At 39.7% G+C, this 15441-nt stretch overlaps 1 protein-coding gene across 1 annotated transcript; it reads right to left on the minus strand.

Moving 5' to 3' along the window:
• Positions 1–5125: 5125 nt before the first annotated feature.
• LOC115633902 (knirps-related protein) lies at positions 5126–12142 on the minus strand. Its single transcript, XM_030531406.1, has 2 exons — positions 12065–12142; positions 5126–7681 (listed from the first exon to the last, which is right to left on the minus strand). Exons 1-2 carry the CDS (start codon positions 12140–12142, stop codon positions 5849–5851), a joined length of 1911 nt encoding a protein of 636 aa, XP_030387266.1. The 3' UTR covers positions 5126–5848.
• Positions 12143–15441: the final 3299 nt, after the last annotated feature.

Here is a 15441-nt window from a genome sequence, read left to right on the forward strand (position 1 = left end):
TTATATGTTCTTACCCGACCCTTGCTAATCAAAAATTTAGAGTGTCTTTTTGTTTTTGAAATATGCTGAAATAGTATCTCGAGTAGTATTTTTAGTAGGTATACTAACTATCTCTGCTTTTCAAGGCGTAATAGTGACAAGTAAACAACCCACAGTTCACACATTTGTCACAGAAAAAAATTTTAACAGAAAAGGGTATTTGCTCCAAAAGATAAGTTATTATTTTCAATGTTGCCGAATATCTCCTAAATGTTGCCGACATATAAGGGCCCCTTTTGGTCTTTCTCCTTTTCCAGTAACTCGCTCTTGTAATCGTTATGGCTTCTACAAAGGAACTACATAATAAAATAGTTGATTGTTTGGTCTTTCTAATGGTTTCACTTGTTCCACATTTGCTTAATTAATGAATACATAATTTTTGCGTTGCAGTACTTTTTGAAACTGAATCGTCTCCACTTTCTTATTTCATTGAAATTATTGTGAAGATGCTACTAGTTGCAATTATATGATCAGTGTCAAAATTACAAAATCAAAGTTGACTTGACTCTTACAAAATTAAATGAGCAGGTAAAATAATAACAATTGAGGGAACTCGACAATCTGTGTTTCTTCATTAAAAACAAGCAAAAACAAAACAAAAACTTAAGATCTATCTTAAGAATTAGCTAAAAACTTTAAAGTGCCGCCAAAAGTAAAAAAAGCGAGCTTATAACAATAGTACTTCTCCAAGATGTTGAATGGAAATAAAATATTTAGAACATCGAATTACTTAAGTTAGAGGATCTTTGCAAAAATGCTTTGATTACTCAAATGTTACTGATGTTAAGTCAAACGGAAACATAAGCTCGTGGGACTAGGAGAGTCTACCAGGATTGGTCAATGTAGGCTCTACAGTTTTCGAAATCTAGGCGTACAAGAATATATATACTATACATACGTTATGGGTTTGACGATGCTTTATTCTTCAGAAACCTAATCTTAATTTTTATACCTTTCAGGTACAAGGTTTGAAAATTGTTAAATAGTTGTAAAACATTTATTTTATAAAAGAGTTTTTTAAAATAAAAAAGTTATAAAAAATAAAATATTGCAGCCATAATTAAAACCTAATTTCAAATTAAATGCAAACTACTTTTTCTCTCAAGCAATTGTGGAATTTTGTGCTTGAAGTTGGTGCTGTGGCTTGGTTTCCATGGTGCCCAGGAGGCTTTTTCCTATCTCTATTGAAAATGAGATCTATCGTCTAGTTTGAGCTATTTCTTTGACACATCGAAGTACAAGAGTTTCGTAACTTCTTTTGTCCTTTTTTTTTCAATTCAATGGTAAGTAATAAATACTTTTGTTGGTTATCTGAGGTTATCCCTGAGGCAGAGGCTAACTTGTCCGAATCATTTCTCTTCCCTGCAGTTGTCGTTAAATTCATTGCGCAATTTCCGTTCCATTTGTGCTTGTTATGGGCCAGTCAAGTGACAATAACCATTTATTTATGAGCTCGGGGCAAAAGTTGTGGGCGTATTAGTTACAACAGCTTTTATGTCTGTTCAATATAAAGCGAGAAGATGCATTAAATGTGGGGCTGGAGGCTGCTCGTCTCTCTGTGGTCTTCTCTCATGGTTTCGGGCCCAGCTCACACTAGTTTACCTAGTTTTGTCGTGTTAGGTGTTAATATTGGTGCATGAAATGGGCACAACTCGCCGTCAACAGCAAAAAATTGGGCTTGGGCATGCGTGCTAGCGACCTGGGAGTTCCCCTTGGTGTGTTTAAGCGTTGGTGTTGTTGTTGTGAGTACTGTTGGTTCGTAGGTGCGGAAAGTAGCCTATTTGCCATTTTGCAGAATGTGACGGTTTCTTTTTATTTTTATTTTTAATTCACTTACCCATGCTGGGGAACTCAGACGATATTAGGGTGTAGCCGTCATAATGGCAGCGGCGTCACTGAGTGGGTCGCAAATAAAAGCGCGCAACACTTAATGGATTTGGAGCATATAAGCGGGCAGAGAGAGAAATAGATGAAAGGTGAGTGGTAAGTGGTAAGGGGAGGTCGGCAGGGCACACGTACGAGTAGTAGTAGCTGCTGTCTGGGTGCGTCTGCTTGCTGCTTGAGCTTGTTAGCAAGTTACACTACGCTGGGTGTTGGCTCTTCTACCACGCATCAGAGCTGAGGCAATCTTCAGAGATCAAACAATAAACTTCAGGCGAACGCGTTGAACGCATTTGCATGCAAATTCGTTTGTACAGAGCAGTCGCAGCAGTCGCAGCAGTCGTCGCTTAGTCGCCTTCGTCGAAGTGTCAAACAATGTCAGTGGGAAAATGTGTCTCGCAATTGAAATTTATTTGCACTACTATTCAGTGTTGACAATGCGCGAAGGGACTCCCCACCATTTGAGCTTGGTCGGCCGTCTTGCTAGATGCGACCCGTCAAGTCGTCAAGCTGTGCGCGTCAGTCTGACGTCTGACGTCTGGCAGGCGGCATTGGACCACTGAAGCAGTGAAGCACTGAAGCAGTGCAGCAGCAGTCGTGGCAGCAACGGCGAGGCGGCCAAGCCTGCAGACGACATCGAAGACTCCAATTCCAATTCGGATTTTGACTTCGACTGCGACTACGAATACGACTACGAATACGACTACGAATACGTATTTAAGTCCAAAGACTGCCTGCTGCCAGCATTTGTCGCTCTGGGCTTCTGTTGACTGCCGACTGCCGCCAATTGCTTTCAAGTGAGCTGCGACTGCGACTGCGCTGCCTGAGCATTTGCAAAATGTCAATCTGCTGCTGCGCATCAATTCAAGTGTGAAATAAATAGAAACGAAATCAGGTCCCAGGTCTAGCATTTGCTATAATTTTCGCGCCATTTGCTGTCGACTGTCGACGACTATCCGACTATCCGTCTATCCGACTATCGACTGTCGCCCGTCGACTGTCTGTCGCTTCTGTCCGTCTATCAGTCTGTCCAAGGCGCTGCTTAGCTGCAGACGAATGTCGCGGAACTGTCAGGCCAAGGCAACAAGCCGTGGCAACATCAACGAAATATGTTGAAAGTATTTACAATTACGCAAAGATTGATTGAAATAGATTTCGGATTGATTGGCTTTGGTATGCATTGCTTTGGCACTGAGTGTGGCTCGGTTTCTCCCATGTGCTTGTCGTTTTGTGGGAATTGCATTTTGGCTGCTCGTTCTTTTGTTCCTTTTCTACTTTGGCAAACCAACTGCCAGTCATGACTGTTACACTTGCTCGGGTGGGTGCCAATGACAACGTTTTTCTAGCCATGAACCAGAGAGGGAGCACAATGAGCTCTGATGAATGGGTGGTCGTGATTGACTCAGAAAAAGGAAAACTAGATTTTGTAAAAGTACTTAAGCTGCAATAACTGAATGGCAACATATTTCATAGATTCATCATTCTCTCATCATAATTTTTGTATAAGTATAACTTATATTTGTAATCTTTAAGCAAAAGTAGAACGATAGTATGTCGAAAGTAAGCCTAAATTCGCAAAGATACGTCACTCGACATTTAGTTATATTTATTTTTAGTTGCATATCTGTAAATCATGGTCCTTAAGACTTTTGCGAAAGTCGTCCTTATCCGACGCTTTCTCTTTCTTCCACCAACCGCAGTCAAATAAACATTGCTCTGTGGCCACCAAGTAGCAGCAATGACTTACAGGCAGAGATGCTTGATTAAAGTTTAAAAATAACATACATAACATTCTTCCTGTTAATTAACTATAATAGAGAATGATTATTCCTTCAAATAAAATATTACATACCAAAAATATGGCAATATATTTTGTAGAATAGGAAGACACGCTTTTTTTGAACAACCACACATTTTCTAAAAAATAATTTTTTTCTTCTTTTTTAAATATTAAGGGTATATTATATTTGGCAGATTATAAAAATTCACCTCACTTGGGAACTTTTTTCAGAAGTAATTTATAATTTTATAATTTCCCATAACTTGCATACAAGTACTATGTGTTTTATTAACAGTTTGGAAACTTCTCAACTATTTTTAAGCAACATGTTTTGACAATCTAAAAACTTACTATAAAGGTAATAAACTTCAAAAATGTTCAAATATTACATCAGAAAATGTTTGTAAACTGTCTGATAATTGAATGATTTAACAAAAATGTATTTCATTTAAGTGTAATATTTAATTAATGATAACGTATTTAAATTGTTGTCCACAAAATGGCTTCGTTAGCTCATGGGTATGAGAGAAGAGTATCTTGTTCCAAGCGCACGTCCTTCTGCAGAACTTAACTTTGCGTCTTGGAGGACGAATTATGACTCTTTGCAAGTTACTAGAAAACTAATTACGATTACAATTTTCACATTCTTCATTCAATCCTACACCATTTACTAGACAGGATAAAGAAGGGACTGTTGGCATTAACCCTAGTATAGTATCAACAGTTATAGCCCATTTTGAATATTGCAGATATGTTTCTTTAAAATCGTATATTTAGGTAGTTACGAGTAGGTACTAAACTCTCTTAATTAGTGTGGGGTTCTTGATTTCATTTTGTCATTTTCAAGTTTCCCATGACTGGAATCTGATTTACATTTTTAACGTGACCATTTTTAAAATTCCATCCTCATGACTATATGCATATGCTTTCTGACCCACTTCGCCTCGCAGTCAGCAACATACACGCACACCACTAAATTCCGTCGACCAATCCCAGACACAGAGTCATAAAAATCGTTCATCTAAATATTTATTTTTATTTATTTGATATCAATAATATTTCTCTTTTCATCTTGATTTTGATTTTCATTCCGTTTAGTTTATGTCTTTTATGTTATGCGCAAATTTGCATAAAAATAATAAAAAATACAAAATACAATAATAATAATAATAATTTATGCTATACAACTTTGTGCTTCGTTTTTGTGTGTGTTTTTTTTTTTTTTTTTTTAAACGTAATTTTATGTTTTTGTATAACTATAAAAATTTGCTAATTGTGACTAATATCTTTCGCAAACTAAAGCAATCAAACACATTGTAGTTTATGCCTTTGAAATTCGCTATAAAAATGAATTTGTTTAGATTGAATACAGCTCGGATTACGCTTTATACAATTTGAAGCTACATATTAAATATTTGAGTGCCTATTTAAGAAATCGTATGTATAGTATATACTCGTAGGTAGTATAAATTTTCTTTTAAAAACGAAACTTAATATTACAAATTCCACTACTACATTATGCAAAAGATACAAATACAGATAAATAAACGAATCTCTGCCGCATTTTTTTATTCGCCTGCTACAGTTTAGGCTCTTGCCTATTGTTTTTGTTTTTGTTGTTGTTGTTATTGCTATTCTTTTCAGCCGCCTGCTGATCTGTTGTCTTCTGTCACCTTTGTGCGTTCTACAAAAAATAAATACTTGTATATATGTATTTTGGCTAACCGAAAAATTTGTTTATAATTCGTTGCATATTATTAACGGCGACTACATCGAAGACAACGCTGATTGTTATAGTTTGGAACTGTTTTTCGGTTTTTTTTTTTTTTTGAAACGCGACCGAGCGACTGTTTGAGCGGCTGACTCTTATGCTAATCGATGGTTCAACGTGTGCGCTGTTTGGCTTAGCATATTTTTGCAATTTCGTTAGTTGTTTTAAACGATGTGATAACATGGCCAACAGCAGCAGCAACAATAACAACAGCAGCAACAACAACAATGGCGGCACGCAACAAACTCTTAAATAGAGCTTGTTAATCAAAGCGAAGGTTTTGGTTATAGAATTTTTATATATTTTTGAATGGCTTTTGGGACATTTTTGGCATAGCGGGGGGCTAAAATTTTGAGCACTTGATGGCGGCCATTTTCTCAAACCTTTGTGGTTAGATCGAGCGCATTGGAGTTGGCCATCTTGACGGGCGCGTCCAGTGCGACCTCAGTCCTAACGCGTTTGCTATTGGATTCGCAGACCTCTCTGTGCAACTCATCCAACTTACGCTTTACCAGTCCCAGGCCCACTTGATCCGATGTCGCTTCATTATCACTTGTGCTACTGTTGTTGTTTTTGTTGTTGTTATTATTGTTATTGTTGCACTGTTCAATGCTAGTCTTGACGGTTTCTGTGGTACTGTTGTCCTCCTCCTCCTCTACCTCCCCATCCCCATCCCCATCCCGCTGAGCATCAGCTCCTTTTTCGCCATCGGCTGACACCTCCAGCTCTTCCTCATCTAGCCTCGCCTCGTTGCTATCACTGTCGTGAGCGCTGCTCTTGCGGCTGAGCGTGCTGGAACTCACGCAGCTGCCGGTGGCTTTCATGCTCAGGTCTATGGGGTTATCCTGTGCTTCTGTCCGCTCCTCACCCACTGCGGCTGCTTGTGTCAGCTGAGCAGGTGAGCGAGGTGGCGTCATGGACACCACTAGATCTTCCTCCTCTTCATCTTCAGCGACTTTAGCCGCGCTTGAGCCATCTCCATCCTCTTCGTCCAGCTCGCCATTACTCTGTCTGCTCTTCACACGCTCCCGCCCACTCTCCGAGTTGGGTGTGACCAGCGCCGATATGGAATAGTCCTGTTTGCTGTGCGGGGGCAGTTTGGTCGCCAACGGGGGCGGACTGTGCTGCTGAGACTTGAGCACTGCATCCAAATAGAATCGTTTCGTAAGCTCATCGGCCGCCACCTTGCTGCCGTTTGGTATTATGTGATTGTTGTTATTATTGTTGTTGTTATTATAGGCAGTGGCTACATCGCTCTTGGGACTGTGCTGCGCTGTCGGCTCTTCCTTGAGCTGTGCAGTAAAGGGCGAAAGGATGGGCGCTTGAGGCGCGAACCGCTGGACGGCGCTTGCGTTGCTCGAGTTGAACAAATGTTGCACCGCCGCAGCGGCCACAGCGGCCTGCTGCTGCTCCGGCGTGGGCTTCAGCAGACCCTGATGATGCGAATACAGTGCGGGATGGTAGCCAGGAAAGAGCAGATGCGAGGGTGGCAGAAAGGCAGGCGGAGGCATGACGGGCATGGAGCCCAAGCCGGGAAAGGACAAGGGCAGAAACGGTGGCATATCCTTGCGCAACTGCGGTGGTCGACCTGGCACTGTGCTAACAGCACTTTGTATCCCGTCAGAGCCCCCAGAACCGGATGTGGGCGTCTTAGCACCCAAGTGCAGCAGCGGATTGCCACGCACACTCACCTCCACGGAACTGTCGGAGTTGTGCGAGTCTGGTGAGCTGACCGATGGGGATGCAACCGCCGGATGTTTCAGGGCAGCATAGTCCCCGGCATCTAGGCCCAACATCATGAGCTCTTCCTTGCTGCGCGGCCCCGCCGCCGCAGCATAGAGACTGGGATAGGCACCGGCGGCATGCCCAAGCATGCCGAGAGCAGCGGCAGCCGCTGCTGGCGGTGGCACGCCTGTCATGGCCTTCACACCATTCGCACCGCCACCACCGCCACCAGCCTGCTGACTGTTGTGATGTGCCGCCATGGCAGCCGCCGCCTGCTGCTGTTGCTCCTGCAACAGACAGTGGATCTTGAACCAGTTGGAGCGACGTCCGTAGCGTGAGCCGCTCTTTGACATGCCCACCATGAGGCATTTCTTGAGACGACACGCCTTGCAGGCCGTGCGATTCTTCTTGTTGATGATGCATTCACCGTTGTTCTTGCAGTCCGATATGGAGGAGAGATTGTTGTACGAACGGCCGAAGAACGACTGCAAAGTGAATGGATAAAGAAAGATGTGAATTATTCAGATGCTTCTAACATAACTGTTCTGTAACCCAAATATATTTGATGATAAGGAATAAAATAGAATTGTATTAAGGAAAGAATTTTGTAAATTATCATTAATAATACGTTAACATTCTATAATAAATTTCTTACTAAAAACTAAAGTTGCGGCCATTTTCAATACTTACAAGTATATAAGTCCTTAATATGATTTTAACTCTTTCTTGATTCGATTGTTAATCATAAACATTTGATACCTATACAAGTAGGCATCAAAAAACCACCAAAATAATTAGCTAACTAGCTATAAAGACAGCTAGCTGTTGCCTGTTTAGGGCAGAGGTGTGGGGTCTGGTCTGATCGGTCTTTATTAAGAAAATAGTGGGAACGAAGTTATTTTTATATTGATTTAACTAATGCTTAGGATTACTTTTGTTGAGTAATTAAGTCATTTTAACTCGAAAAACTATTCCTATTTTCAGAGGACGCTTTAGAACCAATTGGGGGAAGTTTGTGAAGTTGGCCAAAGAAGTTTAAATTTATATGCACATCCAAAATGATGAAGTTATATTGGCCTTAAGCATTGGGTAGTAAAAAACAAGCGGAATACTAGATCCATGAAAAAAACTTCATTTCGCACAACTCAGTAATTTTTCTAAATTAAAGACCTGCAGCCATTTCCTTGCCTTGACCAGCCTTGACCTTAAAGTGGTATTTCGATACATCGTTTGTACAAAGCAATTATTTGAATTGTATCTTTTATTGATTGAGCTACATTTGCTTACGCTTTAGTTTCGGATACTTGCTTTGGTTTTTAAAATAAAATAACTTCTGATTCAGTAGCTACTGTTGAAAAGTTTTGCACGATCTAGCGTAAATTTATCAATTTTCGTGCCCACTTGATGCTACACAATGCTTTAGATACTTAATCGATACTTAAACGCTTTAACTACAGCTCCACTACTCAGTTGATGCGCAGTTCTGTGCACTTTAGGCTCTTCAGGCCTCTCAACATGCCCCTCAGAGCCATGGCTCTGATGTCATTCAATACGACAAAATCATATTCAATGTTCATTAAATTTTTTCTGATGATTCATCAGCAGCGGGCATGGTTCTTGTTGGTTGTTGTTGTTGCTGTTGTTGGTTCACACAGAGCGTATGCTCTGCAAACTAAATCGACATGCACATCCACCTACACCTACACCATTAACCGTTGGCTGGGGCACAATCAATTGCAACAAAGCAAACAAACAATTTAATTCAATGCGGCGGCGTCGGCAGCAGCAGCAGAAACAACAACAAAGAGGCATGAAAAGAGTACAACATGTAGCTGCTGCCGTCTGTAACTTTGTTGCCGGGGCTGTGTGGCTGTGTGGCTGACTTGTTGCTGAGTCGGAGCATGTTGCAAAGGTTATAGCTGTGCAACACTTATGCCAAGTTGCTATGTTGGCAGTAAATCACCGCACAGCGAGGCCCAAAAACTTGCAATCAAGTTGGCGTTGTCAGACAGACAGACAGACAGACGGACGGACGGGCGGACAAACGGTCAGACAGCCAGATAGCCAGACAGCCAGACAGTTTGTCAGCATTCAGTCAGCATCGTCGGTGTTAGCGTCATCGTCATCGTCGGACTCACTCATGCGCCGAGCGTAGCAGCTCTTTATTTTTGTTGTTGTTGTTGTTGGTTTTGTTTTTGTTCTTCGTAGGTGGAGTTTTGAGTCGGAGTTGGCGATTTGGGGAAGTTGGTGGCGGGGGCAGAGACGCAAATTGAACTGCCTAGCTCCAAAACAATGCGAAAATCCACTTTTAAGGTTAATTGGGCATCAAGATTACTGGGTCGGAAATGGAAATGGAGGATTTTTTCGGTTTTCAGTTTTCAGTTTCGTTTGAAAGAGCAGCGACCATCAGTTGACTGCTGTAGTTGCTGCTGTTTCTGTTGCTGTTGTTGTCGTTGTTGCTTTCGTTGCCTTCGACCGACTGCGCGTATTTAAATGGCTATTTACAAGCAATTTTGTGCCACACAGCCAAGGCAGATTCACTTTTGTTTGTCTGTCTGTTTGTTTTTCCATCTGCCTCTTTTGGCCCTATGTGCGCGCTGCATCATTGGAGCGGTGCTTTTTGTTTGGTGGGCGTTGAATTAGCCGGCCCACGCCAATTCGAGGCAAGCACAAATCAAATATTGTTGACCTACAAATTGTACGTTAGTCGACCTTTTCTCCTTGGTGGCAAGCGGAGCGAATCAAGCCAGATAGACAGATCAGACTCAATCAGACAGATAGACAGACAACTTCTTCTTTTTTTAATACTTGTATTAAGGCATATTTAAATCAATTATTTGTGGCCGCTTTGTTAACTTTGAACTTAGCCCAAGGCGATATCTTGTTGTGCAGCACCATCGCAATAAACCGAGCATTCCAGTTTAGAATGGCCCCATCATTTTTGGCTTTGTCACGAATGGCATGCGATTTGTGGCTGTGCACTAAAATGTCAATGGCCGTGATATCGAAAATAAAGTAAAAAGTGATGGGAATTACTCTTATTACTCCGAGAGCTAAAGATTTATCAATTGTAGACTATGTTTGAATATCAATTATAGTTGTAAAAGGTTGCTAAAAATATAACTATAAGTGCTTCTTACTCTCGATGTGAGTTGTTTTATGGTTTTTCTTTAGATGCAGATAAGCGTGTTGAGCTATATAATCGAAACGGTACCCGATATTGAAAATTCTTTGTAAAATAAAGTTGTAATTGAAGCTTTTTTTTTATAGATTTGTAAAACGGTGTAGAAATAGGCAAAAAAAAAGCGAAAAGTTTTCAAAACAGATCAACGACTATTTCTTACTATTAACTGCAATTAAATGTAATATGTACACTAATCCAAGAAGCCACAAGAGCCAAAAATTGAATCCGATTAGTAATGGGCAACACATTCAAATCAGTATTTGAAATTTACATTCAAACAAATTCTAAACTGAAGTGGAACGGAATACAACAAAGAAAAATTATTAATAGAGACCGTTTAATGAAGATCAAGTCTACATATATCTGCATATTAATGTGGATTCAGTTGTTAAAGCGAATTAGTAAGCACAGCCAACTATCGAAAATATATGGTTTACTATTTCTGAACATTGCCTATTTGAATTAAATTTACTTAAGCTGAAAAATAGGTCGGTAAAAAGTGTAACCGAGGGCTTAAACCAAAGCAGAAACCAATGTTATTTAAAATTAAATTTGTGTAAGAAAGAAAAAAAAATGGAAATTAAATTTAAACATCAATGTATATCGATGCATTCAAAATAAGTACTCTATGCACTGCCGATGCATCGCATGAAAACTTCGATGCATCAATTCTAGCTTGAAGTTTTCAAAAAATGAATTTATTTTGTGGACATCAAGTTAATAAAAACACAAGTAAAAGTTTTCGCCGCACCGAACTCTATATGCCTTTGCAAATGTATTTCTCAGTTTTTACCTAACATACTATTTCTACTTAGAATATGATATAGAAAAACCAGCAAGACCGAAACGGCGCATTATCTTTATGTACTCGTAAGCCAATAAACTATCCAATAACAGTTTTTGTAAAAATAACTTTTTTGAAACCTGACCTTTGACAGCTATGGGATAAAGTGCCCCGATCCGGTTTGATTTGACTGTGTGCAGAAATAATATAAGCCTATGTTGCAATACCTTTCAAAATGAGATACCAGCTTACATAGAAACAAACAGACAGACGGACGTATTGAGGAACATGGCTATACCGGTTGGGTCAGTTAGATGTAGTTTCTGTGGCCGAAAAATAACACTTGTTTAAAAGGTTTAAGTCGTATTGTTCTTAAACTCGACAGTGGATATTCTGACTTGGGCTATCTTCTCAACTGTATGGACAAGTTGTATATATTTAAAGCGCAATAAAATAAATTAACTAAAAAGTGTCTACAAATGTAATTTTCTGTAAGCAAAGACCGATGCATCGGCCATATATATCATGCAGCTAACAAATTGAAAAAATAGATCATCAATAGGCGATGTTTCGGTGTTTACTTACATTAATAACTGATATTAGTTTATTTAGGTTTGAAATGAGTTCATGAGTGATAGAACAACCCTTTGTTTTATATAAATAATAACTCATAATGATATTACATCTTGCACTTGTGTATTAAAATATGACATAAATAATAATGTTGAAGTTCTATCCTTAAAACTTTATTGCTTAATTTTCCCGTCAAACCTAATTACAAATGGGATCACCCCCAAAGTGAGCTCTCAGAGTACACTCAAAAGGATTGCAATCACACTTATGTGCTCTATTTTGCAAATCAAAGACCATATAATGCCAATGTTTTCAATTTCAACTTACCTTACATCCCTCGCATGTGAACGCGCCAAAATGAAAACCGGCCGCCGGCTCTCCACAGACCTTGCACGTCTGATTCATCTGGGAGGAACATGAGAAAGAAAATAAAGAGCAGGAAAAACAACATTAGTTCGTTTTGGGAAATCGGTCGCCATGCACTACAAAAACTAAAGCAATAAATTCATAAAATTTCAATTAAAAGCAACAGCAAATCATGACACGAGCATCTCCCCATCTTTCTCCCTCACTCGCCGGGCAAGTGCGCCGCCAGCGAAATTCACACGCATTAAAAATTAAAATGCAAACATAGTTTGTCATATCGGGGAATTGGTATCAACAAAAAGAAAAACGCTTTGCGACCCGACACTGTGGACAAATGGAAATGGACGGGGCGGCCGGCAGCCGGCCAAGTTAGCTGCGGACCGTGCGGATCGTGGCGTACTTGCACTCGACTCGAGTCGAGTCGAGTCGACGACTCGGCTTGGGCATAATAAAATATGAAGATGGAATCAAATGAAAAATTGCCCCAAAGCAGCAAACGTAGCAGCAGCAGCAGCAGCACCAAGCGAGCGAGCAAACAAGCAGCGTGTAGAGCATTTGCATTTATATGGAGTTGCCTGTTGGGTCTTTGGGCTGGCTATGTCCCGATCCAGCAGGCGATCGGCTCTGACGCTAACTGTGAGTCTAGCAAACAAGCAGCAGGCGCAACTTTGTACCCAGGGAATATACGTATTTGTTTATTTATTGCGAGCGAAATGTTTATCAACAAATTGCCATCATTGTTGTTATTCTCGTTGTCCGTTTGTCCGTTTGTTGGTTCGCTTGTTTGGTGCCATTTGGCCAGCCTATGTTGTTAGCGGCAACGTCACTGTTTGTTTTCGGACAAGGCCAGGGCAACATACAAGTATATACGCAGAAAGGAACCAAATTGGAGCACGCACTAACGCAAAGCTAGAAAGTCGTTCACATAATTCCAAGTATGCTAAGTATTTGATTAAACAGCCGGCTTTATTCTCACATTGTTGCTGAAAGCTGCAGCACCCACTGGCAGCTTAAGCTCGAATGGCCGCAATATGTTTTATAGCTCCAATTGCCCCACTGCCAAGTCCATGGCAATAATTTTTCTCATCTGTCCAAACAATTGGCACATTACAAAGTAGAGAAAGCATCCAACACATTCACTTTTGCAACACGAGCAAATCCAAATCCCTGCCACTTCTTTGTCGCCCTCGCCCCGTCTCTCTCCCTCTCTCTCTCTCTGTATCTCGGCCGCCCCTGAAACTTTGACCGGGCCAAGAATGCCACACCAATTGGCTTAGTTCACTCAGCTCCTTTTGCCTGTTCGGTGCGCCTGTAAAACATGCTAATCTGATTTCGTGTTATGTGTTGAGTTGGCCTCAGTTTAACCAGTCGGATTGCCTGGGCCTGGGTAGCAAATAAATTTTGTTACGTTTAGGTTTCATAAAGCGTCGTCAGCTATCGCATTGCCATTGCTATAGCTGCTGCTGTTGTTGTTGTTGTTGTTGTTATTGTTGCTTTCGTGGATTAATCGACAAATAAAAATCACATAAAATAAATTAAAAATTATGAGTTTCAAGTTTCAACAACTTGGTGGTGGATTTCTTAGCAACCAGCAACAGATTTAGTTTGATTTTAAATCAAAAAGCATAGAAGAAGAATTTAAAAAAAAAAAAACCAAATTGCAAGCAACTGGTCGGACCAACCGATTGGCTCTTCACTGACAGCGTTGACTGGCGTGAAATTTATGCAGACAATGTGCAATATTAAAAAGCAATAAACATTTATTTTACAGCGCAGACAGGCGACACATTCCTGTAGCTTTCATTATAACAGACAGGGAGATAATCATTTACGATATATACATAGTTGTATATAGTAGACATGTGTGTAGCAGTAGTTGCGTAGACATAGCAGATCGCTCAGTCTGTTGTTTGTTAAAACTATCGATTCTGGTATAAGCCAGATTTACAAACAATACATGAAAAAAAGGCACGAAGTTAAAGTCGCTGCTCGCATTAAGTAGCCGCCGCGTGCTCCAAACTTGTTCAGTGTCGTGTTTGAATTTATTTCAAGTGTCTGGCGTTTGACTTGTGCGTTCACTTAATTCTGCTCATTACCCCAGATGCTACCATTTTCTAAATTGTTGGCTGTTCAGCACGTTTTAATCGTGGGTTGTTCGAAGAAAATTATTCATCGTTCTTTTAATAGATTTATATTTGGAAATAAGGCTTTTTGCAGCAAATAAAGACATGTTTAAGTTGGAAAATAGATTTTTAAAGTCTTCTACTGAGTTAAGATTTGAACACAAAATTTTAAAGAAAAATAAGATTCTTAAATTTAAGATGTGTTCTTCAAGTTTGAAATTGAAATTTATTTCTGGAATTTTTTATTTATCTATTTTATTTTTTTATAGTGAATGTGAAAGAATAATAGCCCTCGATTTGCATAGAACTATTCGATTGTTGTTGCAATATCCCTTTTAAGAAGTTATATAGCTTAATTGCAGAGATATAAATCAGCCCTTTTGGAAGCTTATAACTTTTTATTTACAGGAAACGGCATTTAATGTTCCTCATACATTTCAGGAAATTTCACATTTTTAAGTTGATTAACTCTCTGATCCTTAATGGACGAATAGAATAAAATATATTTGATTATTATTGTTCCCATTTTTATTGTCCTAAAGCGACTAGTTTTGTTTTCTATAACTTTTTAACTAACAGGCTTGCTATTGAAGTTTTGGCTATTTATATAAATGCTTCAATGACATATCTTGCTTTCTCGGAAATTTAAAGCACCATTGTTCTTAGACGACCCGCGCAATCTTACAGGTTTTCTTAACTGATATTGCGTAATTTTGGAGCTTTGAAGCTGTGCGCTCGTTTAGGCTACCAAAATGTTGGCTAAAACCATAATTAACAGCCATTAGGTGAAAGTGTTATAAATTAGACACGAGCTGCAAATAAACAATGCAATTTGAAACAGTGTATAATGTATATGAATATATTTTGCATAATCAAGATGTTTTGTTTGTTGTTTGTCTCTGGTAGCAATCGGGCGACTAATTTGTATTTGTATTTGCAAAATGTTGTGCGCGTTTATTTCCTCGAATATTGATGAGTTCGACTGCCAACAGTTTGTGCCAATTTATCAATTTATTATAATTAGTTGGTATACATTTGCGTCTATCAAAAGAAGAGTTTCAAAAATCCCCAACTGCAGTCCATTTAAAAGTCGCGCGTCATCATCAACAAACTCGTCTGGCTCGGCGAACAGACAGCCCAAAAATGTTTTGATGTTGTTGATTTGGTGTTTGTGTGATTAATTATAGCGACTGAAGCGTATTGTTGTTAATACTG

Source organism: Scaptodrosophila lebanonensis, unplaced genomic scaffold (genome assembly GCF_003285725.1).
Source record: "Scaptodrosophila lebanonensis strain 11010-0011.00,11010-0021.00 unplaced genomic scaffold, SlebRS2 tig00000001-arrow-pilon, whole genome shotgun sequence".
Classification (NCBI taxonomy): Eukaryota; Metazoa; Arthropoda; class Insecta; order Diptera; family Drosophilidae; genus Scaptodrosophila; species Scaptodrosophila lebanonensis.